We start from the raw sequence: 24572 nt of genomic DNA, 5'->3' as shown, positions 1-24572 counted from the left end.
ACATTTTGGATCACGTGTGGCCGTATTCTGGAAGAAATAGGTTCCAATGGATTCAACTGAGAGTGACCTCACCCCAGCTGCTGCAGTCGGCTACCTCCGCTTTTCGCAACCTTGTTAATGCTGTTAGTGTTTAAAATATACCTTGTATGAGTTGAAACTCTGTAGTGTCACTGATAATTAAAACTTGTGTTGATATTGATTCCAGGTTGTTTATTTAGGAATCTTGACACAGATAGCAGATTAATCTCTCCCGTAGCTACTGCCTCAAAGGTATTGACAGACTGAGGAAGGGTGGGGAAGAGGTCCTTTCAGCAGTCACAGTGTATGGTGTGCTGAAGGGTTTCTAACTATCACATAATTATTTTCCACTTCAGCTTGAAAACTGGTTCCTTGTACACTCCCCCCCACCCCACCAGTTCAGATGAATGTGCTGTCATTCAGCCCTTGCAAGGGACATGTGTCCCTGAGGCTTCACTCTAAGACCATTTCTCTTACTAGCTGCAGCGCACTTGCAAATTGAGCCTATGAGAGTCTGTAATAGTTTTCAGACCAAGGAAAAGAGAGAGAGAATAGATAGAATGAGTCCTGGCTTTCCTGTGTAAAGTGATTTGATAAAGCCCAATTTAACAGGAATTTCACTCTTGAGAGCGAGAATAACAAAGCTAAAACTCCTAAATGAAGCTTTTCTGCTAAGCCACTAGACATTTTTGATCACGAGAAAAACCATAAATCCAGAGTTAATCATAACAAAAAACTTAAGTCTTTCAAAATTTCAAAAATGAAAACACTTTAATATAATTTATGGTTCCTACATATTAGGAGTAAGAAATAATTTCACTTAGTCATAAGTACAATGAATTTGATTAACAAAATTCTAATTTACAAAATAGAAGTAAATATATGCAGAAATATATTCATTATCAAATTATAAAATTAACAATTCTTGTTAAGCTATCATGAGTTGATTACACTGCCTTTCAGATAATAGAGTTCAGTTGATACGGTATGCTTAATACTTGTAAATACTGAAATAATGGAACGGTAAGGTTTTAATATAGTGACAGTAAACCATTGGAATTCCACATTCACATTATACAGCCATCATGAATCCATAGTGAAGGTTACTGTAAAAAAATATAAAATGATTGTAATATAACCATCTAACCATTAGCATGTGGAGTTGAAGAACAGTTGACGACTATTTAATCTGCTAACTTGCTCTGAATTATGAGCAGTTGCTTTTCTGTCATCTGTGACATGTCTTTGCGCCTTAATACTTCATTTGAAACATCCTTACTGTAAAAATATACCAAAGTAAATAAAAAAGGAGACACATTTACAAAATAATAGTGTGTACATATCATATAAATGCAATTGCTTCCAAGTCTTTGTATACAATGTTGATAGTCACTTCCTTTTTTTTTTTATCGTGAAAACTGTAGTATTGCAAACACAGGCTAGAATTTTCAAAGTTTGACATTTATGAATGCTTTTTGACTGCCTTTTAAGATAATGCAGTGCCTCCAGATATACTATAGAAGTTAATGCTGACCTCTTGGGTAGCCTGTCCTCATCTGGGGGTGTATGGCAATGCACCTGAAGGAAAGAGAAACTTATTACTTTACTGAATGTCTTTGATTTGATAAACCTGATAGCATCAGTCACTCAGCCTATTATATTAGCACCACTGGCTCGGATTGTGAATGTCCTGTATCCATCACAGCAGGAATGGAAACGTGCAAATCATCTCCCATCCCTATTTTTCTGGAAGTTATCTTACCAAGCATACTATCATACAAAATAAATTCAAGTGTTTAAGGATGATTCAATCCTGCACATTACCAATACTTTTATCTAGATTTCTTGGTAAATTGTAAGTGAAACAAACTTGAAAGCCTACTCCTTTATTCACAAGAACGTAAGGAGAATTGCTTTTTCTTTATCTGCATGTGTTGTATATATAAGCATAATTGTTATTTGATCTCCTCGTTCAAAAAATCTGGAAGTCATAATACTTTATTGTATGGATTGTTTTGATGGTTAAATGCCAGCCATTTGCATGTCTTCTCTTTTAGTTCATACACTGTAGCTTATGCGTTAGTGACTGTAGCATATGCTAGGCTTGTAGCCTTAGGTATTTAGTTTCACAGTTTCAAAATTGTTAAAGGGAAGGCCTTCCATGTGTAAGGAGGTTATGAATCAACTACCCAACCTCATGAGCACCCACAGCGGTCCACTACCATGGCTGGGATTTTCCCATAGATGATCTGTTCTTTGCCATTAAAATAGAGCATGTTAATCGGAGACATCTTTGTGGGAGTACAACAAGGGCCTGCTGAGCCTCGGGGGTTTGCTTGGTGCACAAGGTGAGTGTGAGGATATTTTTGTAAGAAGACAAATTCACACTCTCCAGAGCAGTAATTGGCCTTATATCTTTTGGGTGCTATAATCCAATCCCATCCAAAAGCTTCAAAATCCACAGTTAGAGGGTAACGGCAGCATCGAGATTCTGTTGAGTGTTCATCACAATCGAGTCCAAAATCTCTTCTGGATCTCTTTGGTGTGTCTGTTACCTTGACTTCTAGAAAAGGATTCTGTGGGAAAACAAATGAACAATATTAATAGACCCTCAAGCAGTTTCTTACTCCAAGAAGTCATTATTGCCAAAAAAAAAAAACCCTAATAATTTTGCTCACACCACATTTATTTGAAAGAGCGTCCCACTAAGGAATTTCAATTTATACATTTTATTTATTTATTTATTCTTTTTGTTGCCCTTGTTGTTTTTTATTGTTGTAGTTATTATTGATGTCATTGTTGTTGGATAGGACAGGGAGAAATGGAGAGAGGAGGGGAAGACAGAGAGGGGGAGAGAAAGACACCTGCAGACCTGCTTCACTGCCTGTGAAGTGACTCCCCTGCAGGTGGGAGGCCGGGGGCTCGAACTGGGATCCTTCCGCTGGTCCTTGTGCTTAGCGCCACCTGCGCTTAACCCGCTGCGCTACTGCCCGACTCCCAGGAATTTTAATTTATATTAGACTGATACTTCCCTTATGGTCCAATGACTAGAGCAGCAATTCAAATTCTCTTGTGGACAGATCTGTGTGCTGTAAATATTTATTTTCCTAGTCTGAGTATAGGAAGGTGTGGGACATGATAGATTTTCTGAAAAATGTTTATAGGAAGAAACGGAGGGAGGGAGGAGGAGGAAGTGTGCAGAGGTCAAGGAGAAGGGGAGAGGTTAGCCCTCTGTCTTCACGCTTGTTGACTGAATGTGTTGGTTAAATATGTCTCATGACCCCAGGAGGGGTTAGCGTACTCATTCATCTTTTGTTCCCTAGGTCTTTACTCAGGAAGATTTGGATATTAAAAGTCAGTGCAAAATCATTACCTACTAGCAGTGTAGGAATGGAGTTGGGAAGGGAGAAATAGGGTGGGGAGGGTGGTAGCATGTATCTTGTGTAGGGAAAAAGAATCCCAAAGAGAGGGAAAGAATAATTCAGAAAATACCTCCATTATTCTTTCACTGAAAGTTCTGTTCAGGTAGGTATTCAAACAGTAAGTTGCTACATTCCTTTCCCTGCCCTAATATTTTATTAGCAATTCAATATTAATTTAAAAATTACATGTCAACAGGGGTATAATCCCATACTGTTCCCATCACCAGAGTTCTGAATCCCAAGTCCCACCACTGCAGCCTACTGGAGGTTCTCCCAAGGCTGTAGACACGGGCTAACCGTCATCTCCACAACTGTCTTTCTGTTTGTAGGCATCTGCTCCCTTTTTCTTCCAGGTCCCATCCTCTACTCCCCTTCAAGCCACATATAATCCTATTACGACATCCAAATCTCTCTCTCTCTCTCTCTTTCTCTCTCGGATCTGATGGAGCTGGAATTCAGAGCCCTCATATCCTCTTCATTCTATCACTTCTCCCACACTAGGAGTATGGATCAAAGTTGTTTTGGGGGTGTAGAAGATAGGAGTTCTGGCTTCTGTAACTGCCTCTCCGCTAGAGTTGGGTGTTATTGCCCTAATCTTTTAATACACTTGAGACTCAGTTTCTTTCCCATGGAAAACCTGGGGTTATGTTAGCCATTTGTTTGATAACAGTTAGAACCTTTGTGACATCACTAACTTCGATTTTTTTTTTTTTTCCTCCAGGGTTATTGCTGGGGCTCAGTGTCTGCTCTACAAATCCACTGCTCCTGGAGGTCATTTTTCCCTTTTGTTGCCCTTGTTGCTTATCGTTGTTGTTGTTATTGCTGTCATTGTTGTTGGATAGGACAGAGAGAAATCAAGAGAGGAAGGGAGGACAGAGAGTGGGAAAGAGAGATAGACACCTGCAGACCTGCTTCACCGCCTGTGAAGTGACTCCCCTGCAGATCGGGAGCCAGGGGCTGGAATCCGGATCTTTACACCAACCAGTCCTTGTGCTTTAAGCCATGTGCACTTAACCCGCTGCTACCACCTGACCCCCTAACTTTGATTATTAAAGTGCTACCTCGGAGAAAGCAGACATTCATAAATAATCGCTAGTAATTTTAACTTGTGCCAAAATAAGAATTGACCTGGAAGCTACTGCTTTTTAAGATTATAAAAAAAAAAAAATGACATCACTTCAGGAGTCAATGATATGCAGTAGGTGTTGAGGAAAAAGTCAAGAAAGGTAGATCATTTGCCAAGTTTTATAACCACTTGAGGGATGCTTTCACTTGAAATAGATATGACTTACTAATTACCTGCTTTTAATTGAGACTACTTAGAGACCAAACACTTGTTAATTTGCATTTAAACTTGTTTATTGCAAGTTATGTTAACAGATGAGAATAAACAAAGTGGTAACATGAAATGAATTATTGTAAACAGAAGCTCAGCAAGCCAGGTGACTAACTCTAAATATATAATAAGTTTTTAAGTGATTTTAATTCTTTTTTTTTTTTTTTACAATATGAGTGGTGTTGCCCTCTGCCTGATGTTAAATTAATGGCAGTGCCTAAGCAAAATCTTGCACAAGAATGGAGAGGCAGTTTAGAAATAAGCTGGATGGGGGGTTGGGTGGTGGCGCAGTGGGTTAAGCGCACATGGCGCAAAGTGCAAGGACCGGCATAAGGATCCCGGTTTTTTACATATATATAAGCTGGATGGAAAAGGTTAACTGGACTGGAAAGTTACATTTCATTAGGGGTAATTAACAAAATAACCTGCATATATGCTAATGCAGCATCACCCTGCAAAAATACTAATATATTTATGATGAGAGGCCTTAAATCTGAAGCACATAATAAAATTTAAAGCTAAATATATACTTACTCCATTACTGTAACTGAAAGCATTTTATTTTAATGATCATTTTAGCATTTGCTTTTTCTGCAGTATTATGAAATTTCAACACATTTATCATTCTAATGAGATGAAAGATTTTAATGTGTTTAGTATATACACTATGAAGAGTTCCTGCTTCTCTTCATATAATAAACTAACATGTCACTGAAAAGGACCTTACAATTTATTCCCATTTTAAATAGTCTTAGGAAGTTAAGGGCTACAAGATAGCTTTAAGTAACCTTAGGAAGTTAAGGGCTACAAGATAGCTTTAAAAAAAAATCTGCATGCAAAGGAAAAGTTTCAAGGGAGTAGTTCATAGAATAGAAATTAGAGAGTTGGTTTTATTGGGTACAGGGATGCCACATGGACAGATACCTTTATCTGACTTAGCAGCACATTGGTACAGCATGAGCAAATTGGGTCGTTATTTTCCACAAATATACTTGCATTCTGAATAAAAACATAACAAGGTTGTTAGGACAATATTTTCGGTGACCACTTACCAGCCCATCTTCTCCTGGTCCGGGGAAGGTGACTGCAAGATCATGGCCATCCTCATCTAAAGCTTTGATTTCAATGCCCAAGTTGGACTCAGGTTGTTTGAGCCAATTCTGCAACACAGTCTTCACATCAATGCTCTGCCAGATACCAGTGCCTGGGCTCATGTCAAGTTTCAGAGACCGGATCCCAGTATACCTTGTACCGTCTTTCATGGGCTTGATGAGTCTCAGGATTTGCACAAACACTGTTGTAGGGCTCTTGACAGGGCTCAGGTAGATCCACAGCTGGGCCTTGACTACTTTATTGTATTGTATTTTAGAGCTGAATTTAAAGAAACAGCATTTATGCTTTCCTTCTGCTTGCATGAGAAGATCGGCTGTAAATGAGTTAAGAAAAGAGACAATGAGGACCAACAATGGTAGAGAATGTTCCATCCTCTGAAGGGAGGATGAACAACAGACTCTGTGCTTCACCTGAGGAAGATGGGTCCTGATATTGGGCAGCTTGGGACGTTCCTGCTCATGACCATAGAATGTGAGCTCAGATCTACAGGGATGCAGAGGCCACATAGGCTCCTAAGCTGAATATGGGCCCCAGATCACATCAAATCGATGGGGTTTACAGTCACCAATATTTACACCCCTTTCCCATATTAGGGAGCTACTCTCTTCCCTGACCCAGCTTTCTGTCCCTTTTCCAACCATGACAACACCTCCCCAGACAATAACTAGGATCCACCTGCATATCAGATTTCAGGCTCAGAGAAAAAAACAAAACAAAACACTAGTATAGCCACAGGCCCTTTGGAATATAACTAAAATATGCCTACTAGCTATCTACAAAATGGAGGAACCCCCCCAACTCTTCATCTGCACTATTCCAGCTTTTAGGTCCATGATTGGTCAACAATTTGTTTGACTTTGTATGTTAACTCTCTTTTCAGCCACCAGGCTCCAGATGCCAGCAGGATGCCAACCAGACTTCCCTGGACAGACCAATGTGTCCTGGAGCTCTGCTTCCCAGAGCCCTTCCCCACTAGGGAAAGAGAGAGACAGGCTGAGAGTATAGACTGACCTGTCAACACCCATATTCAGCGGGGAAGCAAGTACAGAAGCCAGACCTTCCACCTTCTGCATCCCATAGTGACCCTGGGTCCATGCTCCCAGAGGGATAGAGAATAGGAAAGCTATGGGGGGGGGGGATATGCAGTTCTGGTGGTGGGAATTGTGTGGAGTTGTACCCCTCTTATCCTATGGTTTTGTTAATGTCTCCTTTTTTAAAAAAAAATAAATTAAATAAAAAAAGAAAGATGCTGAGTGTTTCTCAGACATAATGAACAAAACCCTTCATTTTCATTACTGACTTTTTTTTTCCTTTTCTATTGGACTAACGAATGCACATTTAGTCTTTGGAAACAGAGAATGGTAGAATTTCATTCATAACTCTTCCCCTCCCCCAAAAAAATACCCAAGGAAAGAATTTAACTTTTCAGAATTTTTCAGTGAGTGTTTTTTCAGCTGTGCCTAAGGACTCTACACCCTCCAAGAGATCTGGCGACTGAGAACATTCCCATGTAAGAATGAGCAGTGAATGAAATTTCTAAATGATGATGATTAGAGAGAGCCAGAGACACCGTGGAGGAACATCCACTTAGAATCCTTTGGAATCTGAGCAGTTACACTCACCGAGCAGCTGCACCAGTCAGTCTGGAAGAAACCCTTCCCCCAGGCCTGAATTACCTGGAGACAAGACAGCCAGGGCAACTAGCTGAGACCCGTGAATTGTAAGAAAATATAGCACATCTGTTCTGTTTGACTCTGGGATTGCCTTTCTTTCTTTCTTTCTTTCTCTCTCTCTCTAAGGAATGAGTTTAAGCAGGTAATTAGAGCCAAAAAAAATTAAAAGTTATATTCAGGCTATCTGAAAAGCTAGAACTTCAGGGCTTTCTGGGGAGACTTGTAAGCAGGAACACTCAGTGCATTTTGGTGTTCTTGTAGAGCTTATAAATCAGTAAGGTGAAGCAATTACAGGACTATTTGACAGCAGAGTCTTAAAGGAAATTGTGTGACTTTATAATTTAAATCTGTAAGAGGGGAAAGCAGTATTTTAAAGCTGTTGTATGTCCAGTTTAAAGTGTATGAAGCCCTGTTTTAAACAAGATTTCAGACGCTTGGCACAAGATCTTGTCTTGCCTTCTCTGTTAACGTGCCTGTCTCCCTTTTCTTGAGTAAGCTTTTGCATTGATTGTGAAGGTGTGGCATGAATATATTATCTTTTAGAAACCATGTAGATACTACAAGTAATATTCGAACCTCTCATGAAGAATAAAATGATCTTTCTGGCTATTAGGCAGTGTGACTGCTGGCTTATATGCAGACTGTGTACTTTCCTATAGTAGTAACTAACCATAGTCAATAGATTAGTCGGACTTTGTGGACTATGCTTGAATCCTTGGTTAAAATGTTTATTTCTTAGCTACTTTCAGACAATTCACTGGTAGCTATCATGATGTGATATTTACTTTATCATGACTGTAATACATTAAGTTTAAACAATTATTTTTCCCTACTGTAAAGATTTCAAGATTAAATATTTTAATTTGTAAAGAACATAAAATCACAGTGAAGAAATAGTCTTGACAAACAGACTCTGTTCAGAAGACTCTCAACTAGGCTTGGAATTCATAAAGCTCTTTATCACTAGTGGAAAAATGCATTATTACAAATGTACATTTTAGACAACCAAATAAATCTTTACCTAGTTTTTTTAAAAATTGCTTGTAGTATCTCCCAGTCACTACTGTGGTGGAATTAAGCTGTCGGAGCATAGATATGTTTTATATGTCTTATTATATTAAGTAGCATTAATGATTTGCAAGTATTTTATGTTTCTTAGTTTTTTTTAAAAAATCTTTTTAAAAGAAACCAAAACTATAGCACATTTCAGTCTCGTTAGTCTATTTCTCATGAAATGTTGCAGGGCTGGGAGGTGGGAAGCTTTTCCCCTCCTACTTTATATAGTAGCCAACAGCTTGTTAAAAGAGCCTGAAAATAGATCTGTTTCTCGTAAACACTAGAACAACAGTCAGCAGAATTGTTGATATACACTCATAGGACTACTTACACTCCGTAGGCATGGTAATGATAGTCTCCGTTGTAGCGTGATAATCATCATCTTCCAAGGAGCCATCGCTGCTGTCATCTCTCTGGACGTCGTACTGATCAATCAGTTCCCGGAGCGGTGGAGCTTTGGGCAAAAGTTGTCTTATAGCTTCTTTGCTGATGTTTGGAGCTGTTTCCAGACGCAGTTTGCTGAGGATTTGAATTTTTATAGCTTCTATTCTTGAAGATTTCGTGTTCTGTCTCCAAGCGCATGCATCACACAGACCCACTTTTTCCACATTTTCTTTCTGTTCGCCGTTCTCATTTAGATTCACCGGACCAGCAACAATCAGCATAAACAGGTAAATATAAACAAAGATCTGAAGTTTTTGCATGATTTTTTTTTTAAATCACCACAATCTTTTCCTTGTTCTTCTTCTTCTTCCTTTAGTTTCCTTTTGCTTTTGCTTTTGTATAATGCCAAGCAAAAATTGAATGCCTGTACAGTCAGTGGACAACTTGCCACACCAGTGAATCTTTTATACTGTATTCCAAGTGGCTTTTTATATTCCAACTTTGATGAGCAAGTGTCGTCAGGACCTATGATTGGCTCTTGAATCCACAATGAATCTCGCTGTCAGAGGTTAAAACCCTGTCACAAGTCACCATGCGGTATTCTGTTACAGTCAAGGGTAAGCTGATTCATTTGATTGCTTCATAAAAGAAATAAGTCTACAGATCATGAGAAATATACACGATGTTTTAAAAATTCAACTCAAGGTTAACAATGATAGAAGCTGCACGTAAATCTTGCTAATCTTGATATGAGTCTCTTGGGTTATGATTTAAATAAGTAAATCTTGGTTTGCAATGCATAGTTAAGACATGAAATATTATTTCCTCAAAAGTCAAAGTTATATTACTAAGGCAAGCCCTCAAAGTGGAAATGTTTTTATGTGTTGTATTAAATTGTTTTCATTTTCATGTAAATAGCAAAAATATATATTCAAATCAGGAAGGTTCCAAGAAAGGAAAGACTGCATTGTGATACTCATAGAAGATACTCAGCTGTAATTTGATAAACTTGACTTCCTGACAAAATTCTAAATACATACTAAAAATCAGTGTTAAAATATTATGTCATACGTGAAATTAGTTTTAACCAATTTAACGGCTCTTATTAATAGAGAAGCTGCTGGATTTGTGATTGATGACTATTAAGCTATTTTCTGTTCTTAAGTTGCATGTCGTTATCACTGAGAGCATGTGCTGCCCTATGGTTTGTCACTAAGAGGATCATTTCAACCAGCAGAAAAGTCTGCAGTTAGAAAAAGAAGGTAATTGATTTTATGACCGGTCATGCAGCTCTTATTAGTCTGACTCAGGAAGAGTAAAATGGATAATATCTTTTCCTATAAATTATTTCAGAATATAGTGAACATAAAAAAAGAAAAAGGATACCAGAACAGAGAGGTGCCCATTTTCCCGAGTGCTGTAACAGGCCTGCACTCTTTGCCAGTTTTTCATTTTGTCCACAGGGCAGACACCTGGCAGGGATTTGGGGTATGATGTGGGAGCAGAGAATACAGCTTTTTGTTCTCTAAATTAAGTGGCCTCTGTAGGGATCAAACCCTCAACCTTAGCTATGAGAGCCGCAAGATCGAATCAAATGAACTATTAGAGAACTAAATAAACATAGCCAGTGAGAAACAGAAGCTGTTTTCAGGTCACAAGAGAATTCTTCATCCTTCCCGTCCTGGAAAGCAAGAGACTTCTGAGAGAGTGAATCCATTGCTTTATTCTTTCCTAAGACGATGCAGTGGCTCATATCAAATAATTGATTTTTTAGGTCGCTACTACCACTTTTGAACATTGGGCCCTCATTTATTGCCTCAGTGCAGTAAAATGCAACTCAGTAGCCTGAAAAGTTCATGCATTTTCATCAAATTCTTTTTTTTTAAATATTTTATTTTATTTATTTGTTCCCTTTTGTTGCCCTTGTTATTTAATTGTTGTAGTCGTCCTTGTTGGATAGGACAGAGAGAAACGGAGAGAGGAGGGGAAGACAGAGAGGGGGAGAGAAAGATAGACACCTGCAGACCTGCTTCACCACCTGTGAAGCGACTCCCCTGCAGGTGGGGAGCCGGGGTTCGAACCGGGATCCTTACGCCGGTCCTTGCGCTTTGCACCACACCTGCGCTTAACCTGCTGCGCTACAGCCCGACTCCCCCATCAAATTCTTAAGAGGTCTCTACACCTCTTGAGAAAAAAACAAAACAAAAAACCAGTCTTACATAATGTATTAGATTTGCCTATCATTAAAGATTAAGGAAAACCAGTCACAAACCAGATGCCCTGAAGTATTTCAGATAGCCTTTGTTGTGGGACAACATTAGATCAGATTGACAAAGTTTTGTAAATTCATTTTCAGCGTATAAATCTATACAACATTACAATAATTCTAACATATGCATCCGTATACTTATTCCAGTCAGATTTCTTGAAGCTGGATTCGAATTGAATGATAGGAACTAGGACTTTGGAGCTGGACAGAGCTGAGTTCAAATCACAGCTTTGTCACTTCTGACTGAGTAAGAATGAATGAGACTCTTAGCTTCCCTACGCGTAGTTTCCTCATCAAACCGGGCGATATCTAAGAGTGCATGGAAACATAGCTCCTGCCCTGTAGTAAGTGATGGGTAGGGAAGTGACTGGTACTTGGGGGTTTGGTTTTAGTTTCATGCAGAGGATCTTGAGGTCAAGCACAGACTTAGAGTCCACGTGTACGAGAACCACGTCAGGCCGCACCTGCCGATTACCGACTAGCAGTGGTCAGAGCTCTGTGTGCCACAGGAGAATAACATTTTCAAAGGACGTCCTATCCAAGACATGTTTTAGCAGCTTTAAAAAAAAAAAATTCTACTGTCTGGAATAAAGTAAATGAAGGTTGTAAATCCTTGTACTGTTGATGCTCATCTTTTAAATATAGTCCCAGAGCCTTCTACCAGTGGAATGGAATGTCACCAATCCTGAGCCAACTTTCTTACTCTTTTCATTTTAGATGGAGAGAGGAAGGCAGCACCACTCCACCATCCAAGGAGCTTTCCCTCATGTCATGGGGTGCTCAGAATTGAACCTGAGGTAAGATGTGCACTTTTACCAAGTTAGTCCTCTTCCAGTACAAGATGTCTTACTTTTGTATCACTGGGGCTTCACCACTCTGTCAGACTTTTTCAGATAGATAGATAGATAGATAGATAGACAGACAGACAGACAGACATGCAGACAGACAGTTGCACCTATGTTTTCCCTGTGCTTCCATGTGGTGTAGCAGGAGCGTGGACCAGAATCACATGCGTGGCAAGACAGGTGCCCTCCCCTCCTGGGTGAGCTACCTGACTTGCTCTTTTTTTTTTTTGTAGGTCTTATATTTTAGAACTTGACTACATACTAAAAACTATTTTTAAACTCAAAAATTAATACTCAGGAAAACCTCATGGTCACACGTGGACTTAAGCAAAGTGACAAAAAAATCACTTTTTTTTTTTTTTCCTAGAGCACTGCTTAGCTCTGGCTTATTGGTGGTGCAGGGGATTGAACCTGGAGATTTGGAGCCTCAGTCATGAGAACCTCTTTGCATAACCATTCTGCTATCTCTCCTACCCCAGACTTGAGTCTTCTAACACAAATTTCTAACTAGATTGTTGTATGCTCTCCCCCTGCCAAGAAAATTGGATCAGTCCTGCTAGTTTCGCGGGCCCGCTTGTCCCCGCCCCAAGGAACCCCAAGAGAGTTCCAGAGTTCCAGAGTTCTTGGCGCCACCGTTGGGGAAGGAGGCAGCAGAATTCTGTTTGGTGATTAGTTTGGTTTAGTTTATGAATCGTTGTTCCTGAATAAAGAAATACAGCTTCCCTGCCCAGCCGTGTGTCTTCGAGTCTCTGTTACCCACCCGTGAAGCTAGCCCGGCGAGCTGGAGCCTCCGAATTTTAACAACACTAGATAAAACAAGGTTTTTTGTCCTGCCTCTTCCAGCTCCCATCTTGTAACCAAGTGCCAAATCATCTATATGGCATGGGTCTCCAGCAGGGCAATGTCACCACTCCTAGACAGATCAAGAGAGAGAGAGAGAGTCTGAGAGAATAGCACTGGAGTTTCCACCCATGTAGTATGGGGGCTCAAACGTGGACTCCATATTTGGCAAGGTATGTACCCTACCATGTGAGCCATCTTCAGGCTTCTGTGGTACCATGCATTCCACTTTTGTATGCATGCTTTTTTTGGGTGGTTCAACTGTTTAAAAGACCCCTCATGCATAAGCCAAAGTTCTGTGCTCCTCAGCACAGGTAATGGAAAGTAGAATGATGATGGCCTGGCACTAGGCTGGACGGCGTGGAGTTAGTGGGAGCAACTAGGGTTAGCTGCTGTCTAATAGATTCGAGTTTCAATTTATAATCTCTGTTATTAGTGCTGCTGCTGCCAGACCTTCAATGTTGTAGTTTATGGGGGTTTTTTGTTTGTTTGTTTTCCAGAGAGGAAGAGAGACAAAAAGGCAGAGGGAAAGAGAGATATCACGGCAGCAAAGCTTCCCCCTCGTGTGGTCAGAGACACTCTCCTGTCAGCCCCAGCAGCATTTCAATTTAGTGAGATGGCAGAGTTCAGGAGATGAATGTTGCTGATAGTCACACAACACTGCGGCAGTGTGAGCAGATCCAATGCCACTGAGCCGTCCACTTCTAAATGGCTAGACTGAGGGCCTGGGTGGTGGCTCGCGTGCTAGACCTACACTCACTCAGTGCCCGCAGGGCAAGTCCGCAGCCACTGCGTAGGAGCAGCAGGCAACGGGAAACTTGGTGAACTTCATGAGCGGTGCTGGGACGTCACTCCTCTCACTGCATCTCTCTACCCATAAAGAAGAAAATGAATAAAAGGGAGTTTACTTGCAAGGGTACAAAGGTACAGGGAAGGCCTGGGAGGAAAGACAAAGGCATGTGGTCTGAAATAAAGCAAAGTAACGAATTTAATGCCACTGAACTAGACTCTCAAGCGTGAGGTCTTGAGTTCAATCCCCGGCAGCATATGTACCAGCATGATGTCTGGTTCTTTCTCTCTCTCCTGCTTTCTCATTAATAAATAAATAAAATCTTCTAAAAAGAAAAACAGAAGCGTAAGAGTGATTAAATGGTAGTTTTGGGCTTTAGACTTATATATACTAGAAATGAAAAAGGAAATTGTAATATGGGCTTGTGGAAAAATAAAATAATTTACAGAAAAGTACATGTGTTTGATAAGCTCTGTTTGAACTTGAGTTATATAGTACTATTGATCATAAGTCTAATGTTAATTAGCAGTACATATTCAACATGATATATAAATAATAATAAAGCAAGGTTTTTAATTTGTTGGTTGGTGTAACCAGAGGCTCATGAGAATCTAACCTTGTTACTCCCCTAGGAACAATCACTTGCTACTCACCGATGCAGTGTCGGCAATAACTTTACTGACCATAATCACTATGAATAATGGTCGACTGTTAGTTCATCAACTTCTCAAGAGGTTAGTATCAAATGAGTTAAGAGGTAATCAAGATAGTTTTGAAATATGTTTCTGTCAGCCTCTCTCTTTTGTTCTATTTTATTCAGTAGTGCAGAGAGAACTTGAAAGGAAAGGGAAAGATAGAGAGGGAGAGAGAAAGATAGAGACCTGCAGGTGGGGAGTGGGGCTTGAACCAGGGTCCTTGTACATGGTAATATGTGTACTTAACCAGGTGGACCAACGGTGGGCTCCCTGTATCTCTTCTCCAGTGGCAGTACTGAAACCTTTCCAGAGTCCCAGAGCCCAGGGAGGTTCATTGGCCATAGAAAACCTCAGTAGTCTGTCTGGTGGGAGTCGAGATCCTTCTCACTGACTGGGAGAACTTGGTCTGCCATTTTGTTGGCCTTGCCCAAGGAAAGCCATTTATGAAAGCAGTTTCTCTCAGGAAACAGAATTTAGGTGAGTAATAATAAGAGGGGTGTGTGTGTGTGTGTGTGTGTGTGTGTGTGTGTGTGTGTGTTTCCCAGTTCTCCTTATACTGGGTGGGCCTTACATTTCTGCAACCAAAAAAAAAGCAAGATAGCAAAGAAACTCTTTTCTTCTTGGTAACAAATGCCGGAAGTTAGTTGTTAGGATTTTTGAGAGTATAAAATATACTTACCCTCAAAATGCTTATGGTTTATGGTTTAACTTATGGCTTATGGTTTAACTCTCTGCAGCGTCTGACTAGCAGGAACCTTAATACAGAGGAACTGTCAGAAATTTAATTATGTGGCCAAATACAGGAGGAGACTAGGAATTAGAGTAAGTAGCTGCACTGTATCTGATCGCTTGTGCTGTGTCTTTACTGCTATAGACTTTTGGAACCATTCGATGCTGAGTACACTTAAGGTCAGAAAACTGTACAGTAGTTCTCAAGTTATGTAACAGCACAAGAAGGTGAGCTCCCACATTGGTGAGCTTTGGTTATTTATTTCAAGTTTTTACTTCACAAACTCTCTGAAAGGGGATCCCCAGACCACACTTAGAAAAATATCCCTGGGGGTTGGGTGGTAGCGCAGCGGGTTAAGCACACATGACATGAAGCACAAGGACCGGCGTAAGGATCCCGGTTTGAGCCCCTGGCTCAAACCTCCACCTGCAGGGGAGTCGCTTCACAAGCGGGGAAGCAGGTCTGCAGGTCTCTGTCTCTCCTCCTCCTCTCTCGATTTCTCTCTGTCCTATCAAACAACAATGACAGCAATAAGAACAATAATAACCACAACAAGGGCAACAAAAGGGGAAAAATTAGCCTCCAGGAGCAGTGGATTTGTAGTGTAGGCACTAAGCTCCAGCGATAACTCTGAAGGCAAAAAAAGAAAGAAAAATATCCCCTGAAGTAATGATTTTTACGTTATTTCAATGGAGTATTTTCCTCTCCTCTTAATACCTGTAGCTATTATCAAATGGTCATTTTTAGACATTGTGTATTTACTTACTGACATTACTGCTAAGAGTAGTACACTCTATTATTTTATAGTCACCAACTTAATGTGCAGCTTGGCGATACGAGAATCCAGCATGAAGCCCAGCCAGTCTATCTTGGCGTTACTCTCGATCGCACCCTGTCATTTCACGAACATCTCATAAAAACTGCAGCAAAGGTGGGCGCGAGGAATCACATCATTGCAAGACTGGCCAGCTCCTCATGGGGCGCGAGCGCTGCCACACTGCAATCATCCTCTCTGGCATTATGCTATTCCACTGCAGAATACTGTGCCCCAGGATGGTTCCATAGCCCCCATGCCCACTTGGTCGATTCCAAATTATATTCCTCCCTGAGGATCATTTCTGGAACCCTCCGTTCCACCCCGGTCCCATGGCTGCCAGTTCTCAGCAACATCGCCCCGCCAGATATTCATCGGGATGCGGCATCATCTAAGTTCATTTCCCACGTCTACGCTCGACCGGACCTGCCAATATACGCGGATATCTTCGCCCACCCTGTCCAACGCTTGACGTCTCGTCACCCAATCTGGTCCCCTGCGCCTACACTGAACTTCTCTGTCCCAGACTCTTGGAAACAGAGCTGGCAGTCAGCTGAGGTCAAGAACAAACACCTCATCACAGACCCCTGCAAGCGTCAACCCGGCTTTGACCTGGCACGTTATGATCGGGCCCTCCTCAATCGCTATGGAACAGGCCATGGCCGGTGCGCCGCTATGTTCCATCGCTGGGGAGCCAGAGACGACCCGAACTGCCCCTGCAGCTCCAGACAGACTATGACCCACAGAGTCAACGACTGCCACCTCTCCAGATTCAAAGGAGGTCTCGAAACTTGACATCAGGCTCAACCTGACGCTGTTGACTGGCTACGGAAGAAGGGCAAACACTAGAAGAAGTCACCAACTACCAACTTGTACATTATATAGAGGGTATTTGCTGCTATTTCGAGCATGTGGGCTAAAACCTGTGACCTTGAGGTATTATATAGAATGTCTTCAGTTCAGTCTTGAGATGTTAACATCCATAGTTGCTTCATAACAATAGTGTTACTAGGTCCACTGTAATTTTGAGGTAGATTTAACGTTGGAAAACTTCAAAAGGTGTTTTCTTACCTCCTCCCTTACCCAAGTGGGAAACTTACAGATTTAAAAACATAGATACTAAAAAATAAAGTTATAATTTGCCTCATTTTTGATTGAAAACGATTCTACAAAGTCCAAGTGTTAACATCACTTAGATTATATACATCTTTACTATCCTCAGATATTTACTTTTCTTTCCTCATTCTGTCATATTTACCCCCCTCTCCAACTGCCCCAAATAGACCACGAACTCTTGAAAGACAAGAATGTTGTTGTTGTTATTAATTTTTGTCACTTCAATTCTTGGTTCAGTACTTGACACATAAACTTGGCGGGCAAAGAGATTATCTACTGAATCACTGAATCAGAAAATGAATAGAGGTTTCCCAAAGTACAAGGAACTTCAGCTTTCTACTTTTTCCCTGAGTAAAACGAATATATCGCTCAACTTTCTGATTCTTGCTGTGTTCTTACTTTTCCTGAACTGTTTCATAACCTTTTGATTGTGTTCCTTTTTATTCAAAGTCATGGAAGAGACTGACATTTTAAAAATTATATATATTTATTAATTTTCCCTTTTGTTGCCCTTTTTTATTATTGTTGTTGTTGTAGTTATTGTTGTTACCGGATAGGACAGAGAGAAATGGAGAGAGGAGGGGAAGACAGAGAGGGGGAGAGAAAGACAGACACCTGTAGACCTGCTTCACCACCTGTGAAGTGACTCCCCTGCAGGTGGGGAGCCGGGGCTTGAACCGGGGTCCTTACTCCTTCCACCGGTCCTTGTGCTTTGCGCCATGTGCGCTTAACCTATTGTGCTAGTGCTGACTCCCTCTCTCTCTCTCTCTTAATAGGCGATGTAGCAGGTCTGCACCTGGCTAAACACACATAGTACTAAGTGCAATGATCTGTGCAAGGATCTATCTGGGTTTGAGCCCCTGATCCCCACCTGCAGGGGAGATGCCTCTCAAGCCGTGAAGCTGGACCAGGTGTCTCTCTATCTCCCCCTCATCTCTCAATTTCTCTCTGTGCTGTTCAATAAAATGGAAAACATGGCCTCCAGGAGCAGTGGATTCGTAGAGCTCCGCTTCCCCAGAACCCCACCCCACTAGGGAAAGAAAGAGGCAGGCTGGGAGTATGGATCCACCTGTCAACGCCCATGTTCAGCAGGGAAGCAATTACAGAAGCCAGACCTTCCACCTTCTGCACCCCACAATGACCCTGGGTCCATGCTCCCAGAGGGATAAAGAATAGGAAAGCTATCAGGGGAGGGGATAGGATACAGAGATCTGGTGGTGGGAACTGTGTGGAGTTGTACCCCTCATATCCTATGGTTTTGTCAATATTTCCTTTTTATAAATAAATTGAGATTAAAAAAAATTTTTTTAATCCTGTGGCTTTAGCCATGCAAGTTCTTCCTTTATTTATTTTATTAAATGGAAATATTGACAAGACCATAGGATAAGCGGGGCACATTGCCACACAATTCCCAGCACCAGAACCCCTTTGATATCCTATACCCTCCTTTGATAGTTTCCCTATTCTTTATTCCACCAGGGTAATCGCTAGGGCTTGGCATCTGCACAAGCAATCCACTGCTCCTACCGCCATTACCTTTTCTTTTATGTTTGATAGGACAGAGAGAACAAGAGATAGGACAGATAAAGAGAGAATGAGAGAGATACCTGCAGCCCTGTTTCACAATTTGTGAAGCTTCTCTCCCGGAGATGGGAACCGGAGGCTTGAACTCAGATCCTTGAGGAGGGTAATACGCGTTTTCCACCCTGTGTGCCACTAGCTGGCCCCAGGCATGCAAGGTCCGCACTCTCCTCACTGAGACACTTACCTAGTCACGATTTTCATCATTTTTCATGACTGATTTGTTTATCTAGAACAAGTGTTCTTCCCAGATCAAATGAAAATACAGGTTGCAATTTAATAAAATATATTTACTCTTACCATTATTAAGAGTTAAGCTTTCAAACTCAACCACTGCACAAGAGTATCATATAATCTCCAGGGATTCATTTTTGGGGAATTGTTGGAGATGATAGACTCAATTACAGTGTATGTTTCAACAAATAAAGATTAAAAAAAAAAAACTTTGACATGTATCTGAATATAGACATTTTAGTTTAAAGTCTTAAGACATTTAACATTTTAATTTTTGAGCTGGAGAAATAGCATAACATAATGTTATATAAAAGCCTCTCATGTCTGAGACTCTGTGGTTTAGGTTCAATCCCCAGCACCACCACAAGCCAGAGCTGAGCAGGGCTCTGCTGTCTCTGTGTGTGTCTTTCTCCCCTGACCCTTGTATTTTGTTCTTTTTTTTTTATTGGATAGAGATAGAGAGAAATTGAGAAGGGGAGATAGAGAGGGGAAGAGGCAGAGAGACACCTGCCGTCCTGCTTCACCGCTCATGAAGCTTTCCCCCTGTAGGTGGGGACCAGGGGCTTGAACGTGGGTCCTTGTGCCCTGTACTGTGTGCACTTAAGCAAGTGCGCCACTGCCTGGCCCCTTCCCCTGTACTTTTTAAAAGAAAATGAACTTTTAAAAATCAAAGTTAATTGCCTTTTTATTTTAGGTTGTGATAACCTTATAAGGATCCAGTTACCTTCAGAAAGTACTTTTTATCTTTGGATTTGTCTAGAACTTGGTTTTTCATAATTGATAAAAGGATTGACTTTCAGAGGCATTTGATTTCAAAACGATTTTGTAAATTCCTAGAAAGAATCCTTTAGAATGTTTCCTGTTATTTATCTGTTTGCAAAACAGTTGAGGAGCACCTAGTCTGTGATCAGCACTGTGCCGGGACTTGAATTCAGGAAAGGGAAAGTCTGCCTGTGGGAAAAAAGAACTTTAGGGACATACGGATTTCAGAATGATGACATATTTAATCTCCTCATGCACAAATGGAGAAATTGCCACCCAAAGAGAGGTTAGAATTAGACTGGAATCAGAATTAAGAATAATGTATTTGATGTATTAAAGTGATCTATATCACAGTACTTTTGAAACACCAAGTACTTCTTTTATATTGGGTTTAGAATTTTTTTTTAATGTTCTAAAATTAACAAATAAGGTCAGTGCTCAACCCTGCGTCAATGCCACAGTGGTGCCCTTTGTTCTTGGATCCAATCCATGGTCTGGCTTGGCAACTGAAAGACCAATGACCTGTGTCTGGCAATTACTATCGGGGTTTTAGTGTCTACTGACTAAATGTACTTTGGAGGCTCACTTGCTCAGATACTGGGGTCAGTCTTTTGTTACAGGACATCTCTCTCTCTGTTAATCTCATTTTTCAATATTCTGAAATCTATACTTATATTCTTGAAGTTTAAAATGGCTAAGTTGGTGGTTTCTAATGATTTCAACTACAGTTAACTCTGGCTTTCTTATTGGTTTTAAAATAAACCTAACCTTGAATTACTGTGGAAAAAAGAAAATTTTTTAAATTTAAATAGATTTAGCATGAACATTCTGGCCCCTGCTGGGAACTCTGAGAACTACATCATTGTACTACCAATTTTTCCAAGGTTAGTTTAATGTGTCTTTTCTCTTCTTTTGTAACCTACAAAATTCATTGACTAAAATTTATAAGTAAGGCACTCCTATGACTCATAATGTATGCTTGAGGATTCCAGCGAGTGGCCCTCTGACTTCTTTCTCTCTCCCTCTTCCTACTCCCCCTCTTGGATTCTCTCATGTGATCCACATATAATCTCTGGCTCCAAAGACAGTTTGTAATATCTACTTTTATTTCAAAGTGATGGAGATGTTGATTTTACTTTCATCATACTTTTTTTCTGCTAAATTATATTGTTATCAGAGAATGCAATCTGTATTATTTATAATTCTTGAAATTCATTGAGAAATATGTGTGTATGATAACATGTAGTAGGTACTGCTAAGTGTTGCATGACAGACTTTCAAAAATAATTCTGAATGTCCTCATAAGCTCTGTCATTCATCAGGCAACACTGATGGAGCTTTCTGAGAACACTCCAAGACAGCAGATGGCCCTGTGGTCTGCTTGTAAACCCCTACAAGTGACATTTCAAGGGACCACACCTTGTTGCTTTTGACTGAATATTCATATCAACTTTTTGAAGACACAGTGGTAGAACTAACTAGCCCTTACCTATAAGTTTTAAATTTATATTATTTCTCTCCTGGGTCCTGATGGAATTGAATCTCAAAGCCCTCTGGTCATCTTCTCCTAACAACCCCCTACCCCCACCCCAAGAGTATAGACCAAAATTCTTTATGGGGTATAGTAGGTGGGAGTTCTGGCTTCTGTAATCTCTTCTCCTCTGGATATAGATGTTGGCAAGTGGATCCATATCCCCCCATATTGTTCTATCTTTCCCTAGTGGGGTGGCATGCTGAAAAGGTGAGGTGAGATTCCAGGCCACGTTGGTGAGGTCGTCTGCCCAGGGAAGTCCAAGATGGAATCATGATAGCATCTGTAACTTAGTGGTTCACTAAGCATAATCTTCTCCAATTCCATCCATTTTATCCCCAAACACACAATACCATCTTTTTATTGCTGAGCAGTACTCCACTGAGTATATTTCCCATACCATTTTTATCCAGTCATCTGTTGAAGGGCATTTTGGTTACTTCCATATTTTAAAAATTATGAATAATGCAGCTATGAACATGGGAGTGCATATATGGCTTCAAATTAGTGTTATTATCTTTTTTTGGAGTGGAATTGCTGGATCATAAGGTATTTCCATCTGTATTTGTTTAAGGATTCTCCACACAGTTCTCCAGAGTGGTTGTGCCCGTTCACATTCCCACCAGCAGTGTAATAGAGTTCCTCTCTCTCCACATCCTTTCCAACACTTATTCTCTGCTGTTTTGTTGATGAAGGCCATTCTCACAGGTATGATGAGGTGGTATCTCAATGTGGTTCTAATTTTCATTTCTCTGGTAATGAGTGAATTGGAGCATTTCCGCACATGTCTGTGGCCCATGTATATCACTTCTTTAGAGAACTGCCTCCTCATATCTTCTGCCCACTTTTTTATTGTCTAGTGAAAATCCCTAGAGAGGATTCAGCTAGAAGACCATACATGAGTAGTTCTTTACCCAGATTGATTTAATAGATACATCAGGTACATGCTCATCTCCACTCAATTAAGCTTCTGGGAATAAAGCATAGGCCTTTGGAGTATAGTAAATAAGTAAACGAGGAATAGCAAAAAAGCTTACCTGAGAGGGTGTCTGCTTGGCCACGTGCATGGCCCAGGTTCAACTCCAGCCTCCACTGCTCTGACATAAGCTGTGCTACTGTATTATCTTTCTCATTCTCTCTCTGTCTCCATCTGAAACCCTACTGTCACATATATGTACTTTACAACCATGTTTAAGAACTCCTGCTCCATATGACAAAAGTATTAAAAACAAAATTGTAGAGAGACAAACTCTGTTCTTGAATAGGGAAAATCCAGTGCTGTAAAGTGCCACTCTCTATATATAGTGCCACATACTTTCTAATAAAATATTGATCATTTTTCAATTTGTGTGTGTGTGTTTGTGCAGTGCCAGAGATAGTACTCTGGGTCTCACCCATGCACACTATTGCTGAGTCACCTCAAAAAAAAAAAAAGACTAAGATATATATATATATATATATATATATATATATATATATATAGAGAGAGAGAGAGAGAGAGAGAGAAAGAGAGAGAGAGAGAGAGAGAGAGAGAATGGCAAGACTGCAATCCATGGGATTCCACTCATTGTGTCCTCATTACTCTCAGGTGGCAAGAATTGAACCCGGACTCTCCACCCCTCAAGGCTGACATTCTACCACCGAGCTCCCTCCCCATCCTCTCACCCAATTTTTTTTTGGACAGAAGCAGAGGGGCAGAGGAGAGGGAGGAAACGGGGAGGGAGAGGCGCTGAGACTTGTCAGTATGGTTGGGACTGAGCTTGAGCTTCTTGACCGATTTTTAAAGAAAACAAATGTTTCGGAATAGGCAGGCAAACTTTGATAAGAGAGAAATGAGAAGGGACTAGCACTGATAGATACAAAACCATTTTACCAAGGGGTAATTTAAAATAGCAAGTTGAAGGAAGTTGGCTCAGTGGGTACAATTCAAGCTTTTATCATTCATGAAGCACTGAATTTAATCCCCAGTACCACACAGGAATACTAAAGACAGTACTTGCAAACAATAATGGATAATCCTTTCTCTCCCCGCCCCCCAATATAGAATAAAAATCAGGCTAGAGAGACCTTAATGGTATCTCAAAGGTAGGAGACCCTGGGTTCTTTCTTACCCTGAAAACACATTTTAAAAAATAGTATAGTTTGAAATAAAATAAAAAGATAGAAAGAAAAGCCAAAAAGAAAGGAGTGGTAAAAAAAAAAAAAGCATGTAAAAAAGATATTAAATTAAGTGAAAACATTAAATAGATGGGTTATGCATTGGTATAGAGGAAGATACTAGCTATGTGGAGTCTAGGGAACTGGTCTGTAAGTGCCTTGGCGTCTCTTAATCTATTTTCTTGAGACTTGATAAATGTGTCTAGATTGAAAAATAAAATTTCATCATAGCAAAACAAACCTCAAAGTCATGGGCCGTACAGAACATCTTGCCACTTTCCTCTGATTGTTTCTTTGGCCTATGAGTTGTTGACAAGTACATTGTTTCGCAGTTCTGGATATTTCGTGATTATTGCATGCCATTTTCATAATTGACTTCTTATTCAGTTCTTTTATTCGAACACACTCTTTGTTTCTGCCTTTGTTGATTTTGACCTTTTCATATTTATCAAAGCTGGTTTATGGCCCAGCAGATGGTCTGTCTGTGTTGGGGAATGTTTCATGTGCACTTGAAATGAATGTGTGCCCTGTTGCTGCGAGTTTAATTCCGTGACCCTCAGACAGGTCAAGAATGGTTGACCTGGGGCTGAGTGGTGGCACACCTGGTTGAGTGCATGTGTTCCAATGCTCAAGGACCTGGGTTCAAGTTCCTGGTCCCCACCTGCAGGGTGAAACCTTCACAAGTGGTGAAGCAGTGCTGCAGGTGTCTCTCTGTCTCTCTTTATCTCTATCTCTCCTTCCTCTCAATTTCTGCCTCTCTCTATCCAATAAATAAATAAAGATAATAGAAAAATTTAACACAGAAGATTGGTTGACTTTACTTCTTTTCTGCTTGTTCAGTTACTAAGAGTAAGTCTTCAGTTGTAATCATGGACTTGATTTTATCTCTTTTTCAGGTTCTGTATAGTTTTGTTTTATGCATTTTGAAACTCTGTAATGTGACGCATACCTGTCTACAATTGCTATGTGATTATTAATGAAATTGACTCTTGTCGTTATGAAATATTCCTTTTTATCTTTGGGTAATATTTCTTTTTCCTAAAAAAAACCTACTTTGAGGATGAGGGTAGATAGCTTAATTACTATGCAAAGAGACAAGCATGCCTGAGGCTCCAAAAGTCCCAGGTTCAATTTCCACACCACCATAAGCCAGAGCTAGTAGTGCTCTGATTTAAAAGAAAAAGAAACTAATGCCTATTTTAAAAT

At 40.4% G+C, this 24572-nt stretch overlaps 1 protein-coding gene and 1 long non-coding RNA gene across 3 annotated transcripts; one reads left to right on the top strand and one right to left on the bottom strand.

Moving 5' to 3' along the window:
• Window positions 1–771: 771 nt before the first annotated feature.
• On the bottom strand, window positions 772–9467 carry MSTN (myostatin). Of its 2 annotated transcripts, none has more exons than XM_060177581.1 (3): window positions 8950–9467; window positions 5829–6202; window positions 772–1596 (listed from the first exon to the last, which is right to left on the bottom strand). In XM_060177581.1, the coding sequence occupies exons 1-3, from the start codon at window positions 9320–9322 to the stop codon at window positions 1408–1410; spliced, it is 936 nt and encodes a 311-aa protein (XP_060033564.1). In that variant the 5' UTR covers window positions 9323–9467; the 3' UTR covers window positions 772–1407. The 2 variants fall into 2 exon arrangements, with proteins under 2 accessions (XP_060033564.1, XP_007529064.1); XM_007529002.2 differs by having other exon boundaries at window positions 1412–2594.
• LOC132534233 (uncharacterized) lies at window positions 9183–21175 on the top strand. The gene is made up of 6 exons (XR_009545908.1): window positions 9183–9289; window positions 9379–9619; window positions 11989–12068; window positions 14379–14480; window positions 14729–14918; window positions 21001–21175. It is a non-coding gene; the product is annotated as an uncharacterized LOC132534233 (long non-coding RNA).
• Window positions 21176–24572: the final 3397 nt, after the last annotated feature.

Source organism: Erinaceus europaeus, chromosome 18 (genome assembly GCF_950295315.1).
Source record: "Erinaceus europaeus chromosome 18, mEriEur2.1, whole genome shotgun sequence".
NCBI classification, from domain to species: Eukaryota; Metazoa; Chordata; class Mammalia; order Eulipotyphla; family Erinaceidae; genus Erinaceus; species Erinaceus europaeus.
The sequence above is the reverse complement of the archived record's forward strand: the minus strand, read 5'-3'. Positions and strand labels throughout refer to the sequence as shown.

Bases quoted from the DNA above. Each gene is read 5' to 3' on its own strand.
- MSTN (XM_007529002.2), bottom strand. From the start codon at position 9,322: ATGCAAAAACTTCAGATCTTTGTTTATATTTACCTGTTTATGCTGATT. The intron at 6,203-8,949 runs GTAAGTAGTCCT...ACTCATTTACAG, and splicing joins CATTACCATGCCTACGGAGT to CCGATCTTCTCATGCAAGCA. The intron at 2,595-5,828 runs GTAAGTGGTCAC...GTTTTCCCACAG, and splicing joins GACCAGGAGAAGATGGGCTG to AATCCTTTTCTAGAAGTCAA.